The sequence below is a fragment of the Lactuca saligna genome, chromosome 9, assembly GCF_052625555.1.
Source record: "Lactuca saligna cultivar CGN05327 chromosome 9, ASM5262555v1, whole genome shotgun sequence".
NCBI lineage: Eukaryota > Viridiplantae > Streptophyta > Magnoliopsida > Asterales > Asteraceae > Lactuca > Lactuca saligna.
The window spans coordinates 69736526-69758088 of record NC_136425.1 but is presented as its reverse complement, the minus strand read 5'-3'; the positions used below and the strand labels follow the sequence as shown (position 1 = coordinate 69758088).

At 34.3% G+C, this 21563-nt stretch overlaps 1 protein-coding gene across 1 annotated transcript; it reads right to left on the bottom strand.

Moving 5' to 3' along the window:
- Window positions 1-7878: 7878 nt before the first annotated feature.
- On the bottom strand, window positions 7879-8445 carry LOC145016462 (uncharacterized). Its single transcript, XM_078974771.1, has one exon. It carries the CDS (start codon window positions 8443-8445, stop codon window positions 7879-7881), a length of 567 nt encoding a protein of 188 aa, XP_078830897.1.
- Between the last annotated feature and the right edge of the window lie 13118 nt (window positions 8446-21563).

Sequence of the window (21563 nt, the reverse complement as noted above, 5' to 3'; positions counted from 1 at the left end):
TGCTTAATTAAAAGAGAGAATTAATAAATCCATATTGACATGGTTTAAAATTAATTAATTTAAAAGCTTAATTTATTAAAAGATTAAACCACCAAGTATTTTAAAATTTTAAAATACGCCCTTATACTATATAAAATTAAAAGTTTAATATATTAAATATGTATAAGTAAAAGGTCAGTCTTACCGTTAATAGTCCTTAATCACGAAGTTGGTCTATAAGCGGTGTTTAAGGAAATTGCCTATAAAATGATGGTTGAATGGGTGTCCACTATCACCCACCGCATTCTTGATTAGTGGAGAGTGGTTAGCCAAACGGGTAGGATAGGACACAAAATGTATCATAATACTAATCAGTATTCGTGGCTGATGCTGACATATGGTCACAACGTTCGATTGTGGCTAATAATTGTCACATTTGATATAATAAAGTGTAGTCAAAGTTTTAATTATCTGTATAATGGCCACTAAAACTAATTTAAATATATCCAAAAACAATCATAAGATTTTTTTAGTGACCTTTGGCCACATTTTTAATAAAAAATATCATATGATGATTTTTGAAAAGTATGACCGTAGGTCATTTTTGTAGTAGAGTTGCTTGATGGTAGACAAAGATAGTTGGTGACGAAGGTGCTCCGATGGATGGGAATGGAAGTTGCATGCTTTTTATAGAATCTAATATGATAGATTATAAAGAGATGGAACTAGATATGAATAGTCACATTTCCATATTAATATGTGAGTTTACATTTGGTCATTAAACCAAACTATATATATATATATATATATATATATATATATATATATATATATATATATATATATATATATATATATAAAACGTTTTTATGGAATTTGTTTTAATATCTAACAGTTATATATATATATATATATATATATATATATATATATATATATATATATATATATATATATATATATATATACGTTTTTATGGGATTTGTTTTAATATCTAACAGTTATGTATGAGCCCCCAACATGTTATATTTATGCTTGATGCCATCAAGAATTTTTTTATACGAAAATAACTTTCCAGGTTTTTCTCTTCATACAAAAAACATGATTAAACTTTATATTTTAAAACTAATACTATTAAACATTAAACGCTTTTCAAACAAAAAATATCACTACGATTTGATGTTGATTTGTTACTTCCCACAGAATTGAACATCTTTTAATAAAATACGTTCAAACAGGTGACTCAATACGTACAGAAGTTCTGCAAATAGGGCAACTGGAATGTGTGATTAACCACTTATCAACACACTCACAATGATAACAATGGCGACAATTATGCAACACCTTCACCTTCTCTCCTTCTTCAAAAACTCCAAGACATATGCTACATTCTGACCTCTCATTATTCTCTGGAAAATTCGAAACTGTTAGATTTTGATGGTAAATTGTGATCGGAAGGCTATTGATCGTGGCAACATCAAGGCCCTGTGTCTGAGCCGATGACGAGTTCTGTGATAAGGAGGAGGAGTTGGTGGCGTTGGGGGCAGAGGATAAGTTTGAAGGGATGGAGCAGCAAGTGTATAGTAAAATCGTTAAGGCTAGTAAGATGACCACTATGTAGAGGAGTATGTTGTTGTCATAAAGGCTGTCATCTTGCAAGTACTGGAGTATTTGAGACACTTTCGAAGCCATTGCTTAATGGTGGACAATGGTATGTAGTAAAGACGGTGCTCCACGGATATGGCGATGGAACTTACATGCTTTTGAAAGGATGTGATATGATAGATTATAAACAGATAGAACGGGATAGGAACAATTGCATTACTAGATTGATATGTGAGTTTACATTTGATCATGAAATCAAGCATTTCAAATATATATATATATATATATATATATATATATATATATATATATATATATATATATATATATATATATATATATATATATATATATATATATAAAAGTTTAGGTTTATTCGATACCATTCTAATTTTGTGAGATCCTGAGACCAAATCTAAAAATAATTTTAAAATACAAAATAAATTGATAAATCAAAAAAAAAAAATTAAATATTATTTTTGAAACTTGAACTAACTAAAAAAAATAAAAAACAAAAAATATAACAAAATAAAAAATATAACAAAATAAAAAATATAAAAATATAAAAAAATAAAAAAAAGAATCTCGTTTTTTTTTTTCAAAAATACGTGAAATATTCTAATAGAATATTACACTAACATATTCTAAAAAATAATTTTAAAATGCAAAATAAATGGAAAAAATCTAAATTTTTTTTTTAAATATTATTTTCGGAACATGAAGTAACTAAAAAAATAAAAATAAAAAATTCCATTTTTTTTTAAAAATACGTGAAATATTCTAATAGAATATTACACTGTACATATTCTAAAAAATAATTTTAAAATGCAAAATAAATGGAAAAATCCAAAAAAAAAAAATTTAAAATATTATTTTTGGAACTTGAATTAACTAAAAAAAAATAAAAAAATGCGTCTCACTGTCTTACAAAATTAGGCCGTTTCACATTAACCTAACCTTATATATATATATATATATATATATATATATATATATATATATATATATATATATATATATATATATATATATATATATATATATATATATATATATATAATCAAGTTAAGGGTTGAAGTTTAAGAACCTTAGACGATTGCAATGGAAATATAATGCAAAACAATGTAGTATAATGTGGTTAGGTACATAAGCTTATATAAGGTTGTTAGGTATATTCACTTTACCCATATATATATATATATATATATATATATATATATATATATATATATATATATATATATATATATATATATATATATATATATATATATATATATATTCTTTTTGGAAATTTGTCTTAATGATCAATTAGGTATGAGTCCCTGACATGTTAAATTTATGTTCGATGCCAAAATATATTTTTTGAACTATAAATTTTTTTTTACGCGAGAATATCTTACCAGACTTTTCTATTCATACAAAAAACATGATTAAACTTTATTCTTTATAAATGTCAGTATTAAATATTATAATCTCTTCAAAAAAATATCATTGGGATTTGATGTTGATTAGATATGTTTTTTATTGAATTGTACATCTTTTAAAAAGAAAAATGAATTATATAGGAAAGTAATAAAGTTTGTTCTTTATATAAATATTACCATTAAAAGGATGATCACATAGATTATGCAGACACACGTAATTTTCTAATCATGCATTGAGTAATATTATTGATTACTGTTGTTATTCCTAATCGACTAATTCTATAATTTGTAAACGTTATTCACAATTAGTTTAATTTTCACACTCATAATCGTAATCGGAGACTTCTCACACTATTAATCATAATCAAAGATTGTTTTAACTTTATAGTTATATTCGAAGGATTTTTTTTTATATTTATAATAAAAACTTGTAGGTGAGTTAAGTTTTTAGTTCTTCTTCACTTTACGATATATTAAGAATGTATTTTTTCTAAAAATTATTTTTTATTTACTGTTTTTTACTTAATCACATTGAATGTATATGAGTGATTGTTTTTTTATACAGATAAGACGTAATATAAATGTTTAACTATTTTATTTTATACTTTTTGATTTAATCACATTGAACATGTATGAATGTTTGGCTTTATTTTAATGTTAATATCAATTATCAATATACGAAGTTATTAATGTCAATTTTTTTAAATTTGTTATACTTTTTATTGAATATTTTTTATTTTGAATCTGACTATGTGTTATCTCACTCTGAGTATAAAATGTACACATTTTATTCTATTACTATAAGCTAGGTTACAAACATTGGTGTCGAGGAATTTTTGTATTCTCTTTTCATTTTTTATGCCATTATACTTTCGTCATTTATATTATTTTTAACATTATGGTTAACCAATATTAACAATTAACTGACAAAAACCATTAACCATAACCAATATTAACCATATCCAATGGCTACCAAAATGCATTAACTAGTCATTATGGTTATGGTTCGGTTTTGACCAATAACCGAACCAAACCGCCCCATACACACCCCTAGTATGTGTCTTAATATGCTTAATGGTGATAACTCTCAATGATAGAAGCCAATTTGAGATGGCTAGTCTCCAAAAATTTAAGAAGAAGGATAAGGATTAAACAACAATAACACGGGAACAATTTTCTGCTATTCTTTATAATCTCAAATAATCAGTAATATGGGAATAATTACGCAAGACTTCCACTACTCTAGAAAACAGGAAACATGCATGTAAACGTGGACTACTACTGAGAAGTACTAACTTCCATTATTGACCCATGAGGAAAAGACCAAGTATTCCTCCTAAAACTATGCAAACATGAAGACTACTTCTGATTGTGACTAAGTTCCCTTATTGGATCGTATCAACACTCCGCCCCTGAAAAACGACCTTGTCCTCAAGGTCGAAGTCAGTTGATGTCATGTAAGGCCATGGGGGATCCGTCTCTGATTAAAGAAGAAGAAATTTTGGTGGGTTACATTGGTGGCCCGGTTGATATTTGGCGGGGCAATTGTAACAAACGCCTTCAACTCTACGTTTTTTCATTTCAGCATGGGTCAATTTTTTGATCGGGAGTGGGGGGGGGGGGGGCATCCAACAAAGGTGGGTTCGTTGGTGGCAGGTCGGGGGACCATCCGGCGACAGTAATTGAGCATGAAGCTTGTCTTCCACTAGTTTAGCGAGACCATAGGCCTGATGGAGAGACATGGGGTGGTGTAGAGCAATTTCATTTTGGATGTTGGTCTTTAAATCGGAAAGAAAACCGTTAAGAAGGGCATTGTTTCCCAAACCTGTGACATAATTGTCAATTTTCTCAAAGGTCGTCTGGTAGGCAGAGACGGTGGTCGTTTGTTGGAGCTTGAACAAGGTGGCTTGGTGATTCTTGTACGTGGAAGGGCCAAAGCGAAGTTCTAGAGAGCGGGAAAATTCTGGCCAATTTCCCAACAGTTGATTGTAGGCGAGATGCTTATACCAACTTAATGCGTCTCCAGTGAAATAGACGACGACAAGGGTGACTCATTGAGTGACAGGAACAACATAATACTCAAAATAGTTGTTTCCTTGGAATAACCAATCAAGAAGGTTGGTACTATCGAAGTTGGGAAGAAGGATTTTGGGTGGTCGGATGTTTTGGTTATTAGGGTGCGGGGGCGGTGGTGGTGGTGGTGGCGGCAGTGGTGGCTGGGCGACGAGTTGGTTGGTCATGAGTTGGATCAATTTATCCAACTTAGCATTGGTTTTGATGGACATTTGAGCGATGTGGATCATGTGTGCGTAAAGAGCGATGATGGGATTGCTGTCATTGTCGTGGTTTCCTTCTTTTGGAGGCATGGAGTTGTCGGAGGTGGAGTCGAACTCGGTTTTTGGAGGCATTGAGATGAGGATGAAAGCACCAGTTGATAGAAGCCAATTTTAGATGGCTAGTCGCCAAGAATTTAAGAAGAAGGAGAAGGATTAAACAACAATAACGCAAGAACAATTTTCTGCTATTCTTCATAATCTCAAATGATCAGTAATATGGGAATAAATATGCAAGACTACCAGTACTCTAGCAAAACAGGAAACATGCATGTAAATGTGGACTACTACTGAGAAGTACTAACTTCCATTATTGACCCATGAGGAAAAGACCAAGTATTCCTCCTAAAACTATGCAAACGTGAAGACTACTTCTGATTGTGACTAACTTCCCTTATTGGATCGTATCACTCAACATATGGTTTGGGTAAATCCATGGGATTGGTATGTATTCTGCACAAGTAGTGCTAGTATGGAATTACCAAATTACTATAGTTAATTACCAAATTACAAAATTACCAAGTAAATAGAATTCAGTCATGCATTGATGTCAATTTCTTGTAGATTGTAGCTTCCCATTTAGGTATCATTTTAGATAAACTTAAGGACATACTTGACAATATTAGGGAAAGTGTTCTTCAGAGGTATGTGTGTGTGTGTGTATATATATATATATATACACATATATTATTGTGTACGATCATTTTATTTTTAGTGTTAACAACAAAAGACTGTTTTAAATGTAGATATCTATCTTTTTCTCAAATAAAACAATGATTAAAGAATTCTAATAACATTCATGTTGTATTCGTTTTCATTTAGTAATAAAGCAAAACCATTACTAGATTATGTCATGTCCCCGTTAAGTCTATCTAATGATTATTGATTTTGTGCAGTATGATGAATGTTTTCTCAGAAGGGCTTGTTCTTGCTGTTAAAAGTGGACTTAGCCCTAAATCTCTTCAAAATGTATTGGTAAGAACCATAATTTTAATGCTTTCTCAGATGGGCCTGTTTTTTTTGGATAATTGTAAACAAATGCAAACTACGATTGCATCCAACATAAATCTATATATTTATTCACATGTTTAGGTTACTTGTTATCAGGCGTTAAGAGAAGTAACAAAATACGGGATACAAAATTGGTCGCTAAATCAAGTTACCATTTCAGTAGTTCTTTTGAGAGCTTATATTGGGAGGAATATATGGGAATTCGTTGTATTTGTGTTTGGTAAATGGGTATGAACATATATCTTAATTGGAGATGGTGTTTTCTTAATGGGATTGATGTTATGATAAAAAAGTTAATGGATTCTATTTATTAAGCATTGCAATGATTATTTATATTTTGACATACTATGTATTGTGAAATGGATTGTCTTTTTTGTATGATATGCTTCCTTGTATTGCGAGACATTAATTTTCATTTAATTTAAAAAAAAATTGTTTGTGTGTGTGTGTGTGTGTGTGTGTATATATATATATATATATATATATATATATATATATATATATATATATATATATATATATAGTCATAGTAATTTTTAGAGGAATTGATGGATTTCTTTCTCCCTCAACCAGAGAGGTGGAAGTCATGCTTGTTGAGTCTTTAGATACTGAAGGATCAGAGTCTTTATGCTGTAATTGTGCAAAAGGAGAGGTTAAGTCTTTGGAAAGTCTTGTAGTTTCTGGAGGATCGAAGCGTGTTTCATAGTTGAATTCTACGATGTTGAGAGGTACGAATTCAATTGGTATGTCATTATCCATGATAAACTTAGTTTCATTGAGAGTAGTGGTCTTTCGGACATAAAAATCATCATGTTTCACGTCAAAGCTTTCTTCTATGATTCTTGTTCTTTGAATTAGAACTTTGTATGCTACTTTTTTTGTTGAATATCCCAAAAATATTCCTTCTTCCGATTTGGGTGAAATTTTGTTCAGATGCTCTTTATTGTTGACTACAAAACACCCACAACAAAAAATGTGAAAGAAATCGACATTTGGTTTACGATTTTTCAAACCTTCATATGATTCTTGTTGAGTCATTTGTTGATGATGCTCTGGTTTTGTACAAAGCAAGATGTTGAGACTGCTTATGCCCATACATAGAGAGGCAAATTTGTAAAGTTGAGCATTGACCTGGCAGCTTCTACTAGAGTTCTATTTCTTCTTTCTACGATGTCATTCTGTTGCGGTGTGTAAGGAGTTGAGAAGTTATGATTAATGTCTTCTGACACTAGGATGTCATTAAGCAACTGATTTGTAAATTTAGTTCCGTTGTCACTTTGGATTCTTCGAATGGGATGCTTGATTTGTAATTCAATGTCCTTGATGAAGTTGATCAAGGTCTCTGATCTTTCTGATTTTAGTCTTAAGAAAAACACCCATGTGAAATGAGTGTAATCATCGACTATGACCAGAATGTACTTCTTATGATGTAGGCTTGCCACCGTCGAGGGACCGTGAATGAAGCGACTACAAAGGTTCAATGATGGAATAATCAAGTATCAAAGGATGACTTCCCCCTTTGTTTAATTTCCAAATTCAGAAGCAGGGCATAAAGTTTCATTGTCAAGTCTGAGAAGAAGCAATCCTCGCACCATCTCTCCGGTAACCAAATTGTTGATGTATCGGAAATTGAGGTGAGCAAGCTTCCTGTGCCACAGCCAGCTGACCTCGTAAACGAATTTTGACAGAAAACATAGTTGTGATTTACCGATGACTAGATATATGTCTAATGGGAACATTGTTCTAGTAGTCTTTGATTTGATTCGACACCATGATCTATCTTCCGTTATTATGTAGTTGTATTCGTCATCAAATTCAACGTGATGACCAGCTCTGCAGAGTTGCCCAACACCGATGAGATTGTGTTTTAACCCTTCAACATAGGCAACTTTTTGAATTGAGAAGTTTCCGTTTCTTACGACACCATATCCTCGAATGGTTCTATTTGCATCATTTCCAAAAGTTACGTGACCACCATTTATGACTGCCTTATTGTTACAAAGGTATTTCAACCTTCTTGTCGTGTGCAAGGAGCAAGCTTTATCTATCAACCATAATGTTTGGTGATCCTCCTTGCATATTGCATGCATTATTAGTTAGTTATTTTGGGCACCCAAATTTGTTTGGGGCCTACACCATCATAATAAGATTGAATGTATGCAGAGTGTGGTTTAGTTGTGACTTATGATGATGTGTTGTTTTTTGTTAGATTCTTAATCCATATCCTTTTTGAAGCAAGGTTCTTCTTTTTTGGTTTCATGATAGGCTTCTTAATAGGTGGATAAGCACTAATGGTTAATTTCTTTTCATTTATCTAAATTGTCTGTATGGGTTTTGATTTAATAACATAGACCATTTGTTTGGCGGGATTCATTTTTATTTTGGTCTTTTCTTTGTCCTTTTGAATGATAACAGGAGTTTTATCAACCATTACTGGCACGAGCTTTTGGTCAGGCTTTTTGTACAGGACACTATTGGGATTTTTAGTCCCTTTGAGACCTTTTGGGACTTGTGATTTTTCGTTCCTTATTTAACTTCTACGATGAATTGGATTTGGTTTTGTTAGAAAGTTATAATGAAGATTTATTTTGAAAAGATTTTCCGGTTTAGGTCTTTAGGTTTTAAAGAGTCTAGACTTTGTTATGGGTCTAGGAGAGGAATCATTGGAGATGTATGCAGTTTTCCAAAATAACATTGAATGTCTTCGGGATAGGGTTTGTCATTGATTGGGAAGTGAAAGTTCCTGTTAAGTGGGACATAAGGATGTTTAGCATCAAACCGAGGTGAAGATTTCTCGCTGGTGTTGTAACCATTAGACCATCCCAGTTATAAGTGTGGTCTACGGACCCATTAGTGACTAAATTTTCAATTGCTTCAATTTCATTAAAGATCTTTTCTATTAATTTGTTTAAGTGTACAATTTCATTTTGGGCTAGATCACGTTGATTAAAATGAACATCTAACCGAGTTTCACAAAGTAATCTAGCATCCTTAGTTTCAAAGCTGTTTCTAACATGATGAACTTAAGATTTTTATCTTCTAGTCTTCCTCTCAAGTGGTACAGCTCTTGGGCCACTATGTTCTTTTCATCTAAGGCCTTGTTGTAATCTAAAAGGACGTCAGAACACATTTGAGTAATTTATACAAGATATGGTTCACAATCATGCATGTTGTAATTATTTGACTGAATCATAAGTTTTACATGTTCAAAGATGCTAATTGTTCCTTCCTTTGCCATGAAGCAGTAGTTTTTCTTCATCTATTCAACGTTCTCCTTTGGAACTAGACATAGCTTGCCTCTTTTCCTCTTGTTGTCATTTTCTTCATCTTCATCTCCCGAGGACCAAACTTGATGGTCTCTTCTTACTTATGCCACAAAGGCTTTCTCAATCTTCTCCTTATCTTCAGCTTCTTGAGCCATTCTAAGGTAGAATACTTTGTCTTTTATGACATTATCTTTGCAGTCTCTAGAAAAATGATTTTCTTTGTGAAATTTGTGACATATGAGAACTCCTTCCTTTTTCTATTCTGTATCTTCTACGGATATCTAACGAATTTTCATGTTTAGATTCAGATGAGTGTGAGATCATTAGTGGCGTGTTTTGAGACTGAGGCTGATATGATGGATTTCTAGGATATTTGGAAAAGTGAGGATAGTGTTGAGGGGAGTTGTTTTGAGGATGGTAATTACGGTTAAACAGAGGTCCTGTAAAGTGTTGGTTTTTAGGGTATTTGAGAGGAGGGAGTCTGTTGAACTACTGGATAACAAGGGCTAATGTGTGTTGAAAGTTTCTTCATCTTCATGTTGTATTTTTGGTTCATATGATTGTAGTGTGTCATCATATGAAGTTTGATATGATGTTTCTGTGGTATAATGATACTCATGAGATAGGATCGTAGTCTGTGGTGAATGTGCGACTAAGGCGAGTGGTCCGCCTAGATCCATGCAGTCCTTCATCGCCGTAAAATCATGAGCTTGTATTTCACCATAGAGTTTATATAATGAAAGAGTTTTGATTTTGCTATCACCTTGAACTATCATCTTCGCCATTGTTCACTGTTTTCCCAGGTCATTTAGAAGCTATAGGTTTGTTTCATGATCACTATGAGTGATTCCTTCATTCTAGAGTTTGGTGACCATGGGGTTGAATATTTTGAAGGAGTCATAGAGACTTTCACCAGGAAGAGCTTTAAAACTATTAAACGCATTTAGAGCAGTTGTCAGCTTTTTGTCTTGAGCTTTCTCTATACCTTCATAAAGATTTTTAAAAACATCCCAAGTTGATGATAAGATTGAAACTGTCAGGTGGAACTCCACAAGATATTTCATAAAAGCAATTTCATCTTTCTCCATCTTGCTTATATCATTGTTAGTAGGTTTGGTCATGGCTATTTAACCACCTTCAAGTCTAACTTGAGCGTCGTTAGCATCAATGGGAGTAACGACAGGCACATATGGCTGTTTTTGAATGGATCTCAAGACTTCTTTATCTAGTCTTTTTAAGTATCTTTCCATGCATTGACACCAATGATGATATTCACTTGCAATGAGTATTGGATCTCTATTGTAACCTCCAACACTGATGGATATATTTAAAGAGTATATTTGTGCCATATTTCCTTAAAAATAATGAGCGAAGTGGTACAAAAGGATTTTAAATCAAAGCTCTTCTTTTGAAAAAGGGTTTCATTTTTAAAGAAAAATTTAAAAGCAACCACTATGGCAGTAATGCAAAATTTTGAGTAAAAAAGAGGTTAATCTTTGAATGATATTGAGATAAGTGCGGAATTAATGGATCTTTTAATAAAGCCCAACAATAACTAGATTTTGGATTAATAAGGAAGAGATATAGCAACAAGTTTACTTAAAATATAAGCATGTAAATAACACTTTAGTTGAATCATAACAAGGGTTGCATTCAAGACCAAGTTAGAAAGTGATGAACAACAAAATGTGAAAGATAATCTTAATAAAGAGACTTCTATATTAATATAACGATTACACATAAAAGATATTGGAAGTGGAAAGCCTTAATATATTGATCAACAAGATTGTCTATTTATAAGACAAAACAATACATATTAAAGTAGAAAATATGAGTAGCTTGGCGACCCTACTGCCCATGACATACTTGTGTAGTCTACCAAGTGATGTCAGTATAAAGTTGATGATTGTTTTATCAATGAAAAGACGGAACATAATATTTATACTCAAGTAAACTTTTCCTCTTTAGTATTGTTTAAACATCTACTATGCAATATTGTTTAAACAGTTTAGCTACCATGGGTCACTTTATGTCTTAACATGAAATTTTGAAGAAATTGTACAAGGAGTTGTCTAAGAAAGCGGGAGCATGAAGAACATCATTTAGAAGATTTGGTCTTTTTTTCCCTTAGAAATGGACTTGGCATTTTTGTGATGGATCATAAAAATATGACTAGTTTATGCCTTGATTTTGGCACATATCATGCTTGTGCTGTTTATGTTATGTCATTATTATGCTTGGTTGAAAATATATGATTTTTGCATGCTAGTTAACATTTTGGACATAAAGACATGACATTGTGACAACCCGAAATTTCTTTTTGTGCGAACCGTTTAAAAATTTACCAATTCAGATTTATGATTGCTCTCGTTAACATTATTTTGGGGTCTAATTGAATATTCTAAGCTCAGTGCAATCGATATTTGGATCCAAGAACGAGTTTTCTAAATCGTAACAAAAGCATCCGAGCCAAACACCCCTTGGCGAGGAGTGCACGGCCATAAACACGAGTTTACGACCGTACACCCCCACCCCACCCCTTGGCGGCCGAAAACTCCCCCTATATAAGCGATGCATGGCCTTCATTTCACACTTTACGCACTTCAAAGGCTTTCTCTCTCTACTCACTATCTACCTTCTTCAAAATTTCCTCCAAGATCTTCAAGATGTAAGTGATTTCCCACCTTGATTATTGCTACAATTCCTTATTCTAGTAATGAATCCATGTTTCATCTCATAAATCTCATCTTTGTCTAGATATCTCTCTCACCAAGAACACACACTAGTTCTTGGTGGCTAAACACTTCATTTCAAGCTTCCTAATAGTAAGTAACTACTCCCTATGCTTGATATCTACTAGAAACCTTTGATTTTCACGTAGAAATCGACCCAAAAACATGAACACAAAGGGTTTACGGCTGTAAACCCATGTGTACGACCGTACACCCCTCATTGGCCGTAAATTCTAGTTTTTGGACGATTATTGGCCTTAAACTCTTCTTTAGGCTATGCACAAGACTTAGAACACTTCCAAGAGGCTAGAAAGGAGCTCGAAACACCAAAAATTGCACCTTTCATCAAGTATTTACAACCATAAACTCATGGGCCGTAAACCCGTGGAACGTAAACACCTTGGCTGCAGACTCTTGGGCCGATAACCCCATTGGGCTGCAAACCCATGACCGTACACCCTTTATTGTGACCACAAACTCCTCACTTTGAATCACATGTGATTCTAACACTTAGTTTCAAGTATTTCCTAGTCCGTAGGGTGGTTTCCATCCATAATAGACGGTGTTATGCCCTCATCTAATACATATATGTGCTTCTATATGTTAAATAGGATCCGTTTGTGTCTGAGGCTTCATTTGACACTAAACAACTCCTATTGATTTACACTCGAATCCCACGTCAAATAGTGAGTTCATACCCCTACACTTTTTAATGTTTTTAAACGTTTTCAGGGGGAATACAAGCTAATCACAAGAAATTTTGTGAACTAAGTAAAACTTATGCAATTGACACAAGTTAATGGATTTTCATAAATCATTTAGATACTTTATCCCTCTTGTAACATGGGGAGCATGAGCGTCACTTTCTAATCAAAATTTCATAGTTTCAGAGCATATCACAAGCATAACTTTCAGTCAAACTATAATAGGTATAGTTTGGGAGCTTCTTTACCGGCTTTTACAAATACAAACAGCTTATATGGTTCAACAAATAAACTATGATAGATTTATTTTATGAAAAATCACAAGAGTACAATAGTTAATAATTATTTAAGTATAATTATTTTTACTCTACAAGGCATACTTTGAATTCAAGTACCAAAGAACATTACGTTTTCATATTATTACTCGTAAAGTCATCAACATATATGGGAGACACGTCCTTAGGCACTTACAACATTAACTAAGTGGAGTACTACCCTTATGAACCAGAATTTCCTGGAGGGAAAGCGTGAATTTTGTGTATAGATGTATATGGGACTGACTTGCCCGCACCTGGTTGCTAGCTACAGTCGGACCGACAGGTCTACGGGTGACAAATGTCATAAAGGATATCGGCCTCTGTTTCACGTCGTATCAAGTTTAAGTATGGCCAGATATCGGCATCCGTTTCACGTCATATCAAGTTTAAGTATGGTCATAAAGCTCGCCAATCGTACGACATATTTACGTAATAATATACCTCTCATCAACAATTGCTTTAATAACATAAGTTTGATGCTTATGCCTTACAGTTTTAGAACTATTAAAGTAACAAACACACGTATACCAGGGAAAATAACGGATTTTTCTAGCCTAAACCTCATACTTTTCATACTGGTGGTAGCCAGGGTTTTTGAAACGGAACATACTTTACATACTGGTGGTAGTCAGGGTTTTCAAACGAAACATACTTACATACTGGTGATAACTAGGGTTTTGATACGAATCAGATTTTACATATAATGAAAATAAATCATTTATAAAAATTCAGTGACTAGTTTTCATTACAAAAACATGTTTATGAACTCACCAGCTTTATGCTGATACATTTTCAAAACCGCTTGTATTCTCAAGACAACAATAGACAGGTACTCTTGCCAGTTTTTGGAGAAGACGGAGCATTTTGGAGTCTCGTCTTTTACTATTGCCATATACTAATGTATACAAACTATGTTTTTCAAAATGTAAATTTTCATATGCAATGTAATGCTTGTGTTTACTTTGATTACTATGATGCAATTGTTGTGATACTATGCATGACGTCATTCACTTCCGGACGTTTCCGCCGTTTGTTTTTACGGTTTGGGGGGTGTGACACACACTGTGTTTGGTTATCAAAGTATATGTTTTAAACATAATATGGTTTTAGAATAAAATGGGTTTTATCGTTTAAAACTCTAAATGAAAAATTATCATGATTAAAACTTATAAGATATAAAAGACTAAAAATTGGTTTTTTAGTGCTCAACCAAAAAAACGTGGACATAAAACATGGATATAAGATATTAATTTTGAAAGTGATCGTGGAAAAATAGTTAATAAATTTGGAATTTTGTTTAAGTAGAAGAATCTAACATTAAAACTATGACTTTTTTAATTAAATGTGGCATGGAATATTGGATGCACATAATATTAATGACACCATGTGTTTTAAAATAGAATTATAAAACATTTTAAATCCATTTTCAGAAAGCAATTCTATGTCATCTAATTATAGGAACATCCGCACAACATTTTCTTAATGCTTGTAGGATAAATGTCACACAATCACTTACATTATATTTTGATGATTGAAGTACATTCGCGATTCCTATAACTAGTTGTGGGTCGATAACACGATTTTCTCTAATTGGATGACTTTATTGGAAATCTTTTGTGCTAAAGGTAACATAAAGGAAATATGTATTCGACACAAATGTGATCAAACTATAAATTTACAAAAGAGTTTTTAAGGACCCCATAAGTCTAGGAATTACAATTTGGTATAATTAATTGATCATTATTTACCTTGTTAAATTAAATAAATAAGATAAAGGTCACCTAACCATTTATTTGTTTTGCAACATGGATCCTAGAGTTTAATAATTAATGTTTAAAAAAGGGCATTAATTTTAAAGAAATAAATAATAAATAATTTTTTTCAAACCTTTTTAGATAGCCCTAGCTGCATATCTCCCATATCATTCTCACTCAATGTACATTCGATCTCTCCTAAAAAAGGAGAAAATTGACCATTCCAACTTTTTGGACCAACATTGCAATCTAAGAATCATACTAAAACACGAAAAGAAAGTTTATATTCTTGAGGGCCCTCTTTCGGAGGAACAACACACCACTCTTAAGGTTACACATCACTTATGGATTAAGCATTTTGTTGAATTAATTAATATTGCACATCTCGTTCTTGCTACCATGATGTAACATCTGGATTTCCAGGTATCATATTTTAATTGTTTAATTTGAGTTATGAGGTGGGACTCGGCGAGTTGATGCTTAGACTCACCGAGTAGGATCACGATTGCTGATTGGATTAATGAACGGACTCGAGAGGTCGATGGGTGGACTCGACGAGTCCGCGCTCAGGTTAGAAACCCTAAATCTCTGGGCCTGTGCCCTATTTAAGGGACCTTATAGTCCTCATTTGCGGCTACCAATCCAGAGAGAGAACCCCTAGAGAGTTTCAGCGAGTTTTGTGAGAAAGAGAGCTATTTTGATCCCTTTTTTGTGGTTTTGCAATGAAGAAGGTGTTTCCAGCAAGAGAAGGTCAAGGGGATTGTGATTATGTGTTTTTCAAGCTTGGGTCTTCATTATCGAGGTATAAGACCAATCCCTTCTTTTGTTTTTGCGAATCCTTGAATCAAGGGTTTTCTATACCCCCTTTATTGGCTTGTATTGATGCATATGTTGTCCCTCTTAGTGTTAAACTCTGGATCCGGACCTTTAGAGGTACAGAGAGCATTATCTATCCAACTTTATGTTGTTCCATGGAGGAAATGAACCTAGGATTCCATTTTCAAAGCCATTTCACCAAAAGAAGCTTTGTATACGTTGAATGAGTGTCAAGGTTTGACCTTTATGTGATTATTGGACATGGGGAAGTCAGATCTATAGTTTAGAGAAGTAGATCTGACCTCATAAGGTCGATTTGGTGATTGTCATGGAAGAAACTCTTTGAGTCCATAAGGGGACTCAACGAGTCGAGTCGGGTTGCCCCACGACTCGTGACCAATTGTAGCCCGTCGAGTGGAAGGTGCACTCAACGAGTCGAGTGAGGTTTAGAATGATTCAGAGGACATGCTTGGACTCACCGAGTCACCTATGTGCACTTGACGAGTCTGGTCAAAGTTTGACTATTGACTTTCGTTGATTTTAGGGTTGGGTCAACACTTGGACTTTTGGACCATTAGAAGGATAAAATGGTATTTTAGCCTTCTTAGAGAACATTGGAACGAACTAGTCTAGCCTGGAGAGCCGTTATTGATTTGAGATGATTGCTTATATGTTTAGGCAGGGCTAGGTCATTGTTACGAGGTTTAGGGTTACCGAGCACGTGAGTTACTAGACAGCATACGAGGTGAGTCTTCTCACTATACTTTTCCTAAAGTGGTAACTATGTGTGACCAGAAGGCCTTATATGTTATGTGGAGTTTGTGATATGTGTTTCTGTGTAATATGTATGTGTTATGCTATGTTATAAGTACCATGATATGGACCGGAAGGTCAATAGTGTATGGACTGGAAGGTCAAGATGATGAGGACCAGAAGGTCATACGGGTAGGGCCGGAAGGTCTTCCAGAGTTGGGACGGAAGTCCCCTGAGACACATGGATCGGAAGATCCCATAGAGTTATGGACATTAGTGGCATATGTGTTGTATGTGGTATTTTAGGGAACTCACTAAGCTTCATGCTTACAGTGTTATATGTCATGTGTTTCAGGTACTAGCGATGATTGCGGGAAGGCGCCGGCATGATCCGTACACACTGACAGGAGATTTTTTTTATGATCTTGGGATATGTTTTTATTGTGATGACATTTGTTAAACTAGAGAATTTGAGAATATTGAATGAGTTTTATGTTATTTGAAAAATGAAAAATTGTTTTGAAAATTCACGTTGTTACACGTGATACTTGACCTCTAAAAGGATCCAGAACATCATGACACATATGATATGATTACGTACTTGAAAGAAATGTTCGATCATAAAACAAGGACCGAGGGCTTTGAAACAATTCAATCGTTTCATGATTATAGGATGGAGAAATTTGCGAGTGTGAACACACATTATAACAAAAGGGACAACTATCTGAATGACTTAGAGAGACTTCGATCTTCATATCCACTTGATTTGGCACAACTTGTTTCCCGTTTGCCTTCCATCGATGTGTATTGAGCTATATTTGATTTCAATTCAAAAAAATCATTTAATACCTTCATCATGAAGTACAATATGAATGGTTGGGATAAATATTTTCCAGATTTACATTCAATGTTAAAAACTGCTGAGAATTACATTCCTAGAAAAGCATTTCAAGTGGTCATGATTCGGAAAGGGGGTGTCAAGAAGCTTGTTAGGTCGTAATTTGTTGGTTTGGGCTAGGCCTCTATCTGTATAGGTCTAGTAGGGTTTTGGTCATGTTTTGGGTGTTTTGGTAGTGTTTGCAGTTGTAATGGTGTTCACGGCCGTGAACAGGTGTTCGGCTGTGAACCTGTTCATGGTCGGGTGGTCCCTATAAATAGTGTCAAAATGTGTCAGAATTATTCTTGGCCCGTCAAACGTGTATATGTGTGTTCCAAGTGTACTTGATGTTTACGGTTGAATACAACGTGTGTATTGTTGGAACATCTTTGCTTCTACTCCTTCTAATTCTTACTGTTCTTGCATCTTGATTGTGTTTGATCACTGGCTGGTTCGCATTTGTGGGACTTACAATTTGTATCAGAGCCATACTGGTGTCAAAACATATTCAAACTATGTTTTCGGTTGAAGGATTATTTGTTTTCTTCATTATTCAAGTGTTCTGTGTGTTTTATGCATTATATCGTGAAGATTGAAGGCCAAAGGAATCAAAATCATCATCGAAATAACCTGTTTCTGGGCGTTTGTGGTTTTCACTATTTGATTAGTTTACGGCCTTGAACCATTCAACTTCATCAATCGTGTTCTCCTTAGATGACCGGGAACCATTCATCTTCATCAACCGTGTTCTTCTTTACTGACCGTGAACCATTCATCTTCATCAATCATGTTCTTCTAAACCAATCGTGAACCATTCATCTTCATCAACCGTGTTGTTCTTAGCTGACTGCAAATCATTCATCTTCATCACCCGTGAATCAAGTTGATCGTGAACCGTGAATCAAGCTGACCATGAATAGCTTGTGAACTGTGAACTGTCAGTTGATCGTGAACTATGAAACCGTGAACTATGAATTGTTTGTGAACCGTGAACTGACCATGAACCTCTGTTTGTGTACGACCGTGAACACTTTACGGCCATGAACCCTTTTGGTTACAATTTTTTACGGTTGCTTTTCATTTCAAATCTTTAATTTCAGTCAATTAAGAAAACTCATAAAATTAAGAAAAATGGACTCACAAACTTTAACAACTCATCAAGAATTGGACTCGAACATGGGAACCACTACCAGGATCCCACGTCTTTTGTCTGCAGAGGGTTTCCCGGAATGGAAATACTGCATGGAAAAGTACATAAAAATGAAGGAATTCAAGATTTGGAGAAGCATCTTGAAAGGACCAGTTCGAATCACCACAACACTTGAGAATGGATCAGTCATTGACAAGGAGTTTGAAAACTACACCAATGTAGACTTTGAGAAAAGCGAAGAGCAAGAGAAAGCACTCGCCAAACTCACCATGACCCTATCTCCAGAAATTGCTCAGGGTTTCAGAGAATACACTTTTGCAAAATCTTTATAAGAAGCACTAATTGAGGTATACGAAGGAAATGAGGATATCAAGTAGAGTCGTCAGGACATGCTTAGGTACAAGTTTAATATGTTCAACCATATTCTGGGAGAATCCTTAGAAGCTCAACTGTAGAGGTTCATGACTCTCACTACTGATATGAGCTATGCTGGTATTTTGGTCACAGGGTCTGAGATTAACAAGAAGCTATTAAACTCATTGCTAAATTCAGGGACATGAATGTCTCGATGATCAAGAAAACAAAGGACCTCAACCACCTAAGTCTTGCGGAAACCATGGCTATTATTCAAGCTTGAAACCTTGATGACAAGCAGAGGGAGATCAATCATATAAATTCATATTCCATTGCTAACCTTGGGATCTCATCCAACAGTGCCTTTTCATCATTCACCACTCTACAACCTTACACCATTATTGCTCCATAACCACAATCTCATCCCGTTCTACCGATGAACCATCCATTCCTTATAAACAAGCAACCTCATCCTCGAAAGCGCCTATTACCACTCCTGCTCCCAAAGAAACTGATGAGAACATGGCCATAGCAACCAGACTTGTGAACTGCTACAACGCCTCTGTGGCTGGCGAGCTACCTCCTCAGCTTTCTTTTGCTGAACTTGATCAAATACATCTAGAGGATCTTGAGGAGATGGACATGACATGGCAGATTGCTATGGCTGTGGTTAGGGCCAAGAAATTCTCCAAAAAAAACCAGGAAAAACAATTGGGGAATAAACGCAGAGAAGAAATTCAGCTTCAACAAGGGAAAATTAAGATGCTTTAACTGCCATGAACTTGGTCACTTTGCCGGAGACTGCCCAAAGCCAGACAGGAGGGAAAATAGTGAACAAACAATGGTGCTAGTCGGAAGCAGAAAGGGAGCTACCACCAACAACCAAATGGTGAAACTGGCAATGGTGGCTCAGTCATGTGACTGGGAAGATCAGATTCAGGCTCTGAAAATCTCAGGACCTATAAATGCTCACCTTGCCCAGATCAAGAATGTCCCAGAAGAGAAAGTTGAAGTTGACCTGGAAGAAGAAATGATGGAGTTGCAATTCGCCTTTATGGTACAGACTACCCAAGAGTTTGAAAAGAAGGAGGTCAGTCAAATCTCTTATTCTCAAACTTGCAGTAACACTATCAAATCTTTACGTGAGAAAATTGAATTGATAAAAAGAGAGAAAGAGGACCTTAAATATGAGGGGTACAACCTTAGGAAAGGCCAAAAACCATTAAAAGAACAACTAGAGGCCAAGACTAAGGACTTTAAGAAATTGCATGAGGGTTATAGTAACAAGTGTGAGAACTATAATTACATTAAGAAACAACTTGCTACTGTAACTGAAGAACTTGAAACATTGAATATACGTTTACAAAATGCTGATTTTAACTTCAAGAAATTTGAAGTGTCAAGTGAAAAAGTTGAAATTATGATTGAAAAACAAATGAAATGGAAAGACCAAAAACAAGTAGGTATGTGATATGAGTGTGTCCTTCCTCCTTTCAATCAGAACTATACTAATTTACCTTTGAGCCAAGAGGAGATAGACAGAGAACCATTTCTTGTGTATGGAAAACCTGCTATACCCATGTAGGAGAGTAGTGTTAGGGAAAAAGATACTAACATTTATACTTCCCATGCAGATTCACCTCTAAGTCAAGGAAAACAGGAGTCTAAAGAGAGTAGTGCTAAGAATAATTCTATTTTAATAAATGTTGTTTCTGTTTCAGACAATATTGTTTTTGTTTCTAAAACTGATGATTTTATTGGTGATAATTCTGTGTCTAATCCTGATGCTTCAGATGTTGTTTGTGTTGATATGTCTAATAATTCTGATATTTTCTGTTACTAGAACACACACTACACATATACCTATCACACAACTTGAATCATGCACTTGTACTTGTGGAAAGAATAACGGAGTTGATAAGAAAAATAAACTAGAAAAGATCGGTACCAGTTTTTGCGATAAAAAGCAAACATGTTTTAATTGTGGAGCCTCTGGTCATATAGATCGCAATAGTCCTAATTAGGTATTTATTCATTTTTTTGCACCAAGAGGAGAAAATGAGTCACCAGGCAGGTCTCTCACGAGAAAGCCTCGAGATCTCATCTTCGTGATGATGATTGGAATGTTCATAAGGACAAAAAAAGGGCTAAACTTAAAAATGATAAACATGTTTTCAATCAAACAGCCACAAGTGCTTTGACGAAATCGAATGCGGCTAAGCCAAGATCGATATCATCAAAGATAATGTCTGGATCCTCGACTAATCCTACACATAAATCCACACACTTAAAACAAAAGAATTTTTTTTCAAAAACACGTTGTGAATATTTCAAAACCTAAATACCTATGAGTGCCCAAAAATCAAAATATCCAATCATCTCAATCTTCAAATGGTGCTTCTAGTACTGATTTAAAATCACAAAAAGAAAAATCTATTGTTAATATCAAGGGAAAACCCAATGTTGTTATGACATGGGTTCCTAA

Excerpts from the sequence above, each read along its gene's own strand:
- LOC145016462 (XM_078974771.1), bottom strand. The coding sequence starts at position 8,445 with ATGCATGCAATATGCAAGGAGGATCACCAAACATTATGGTTGATAGAT.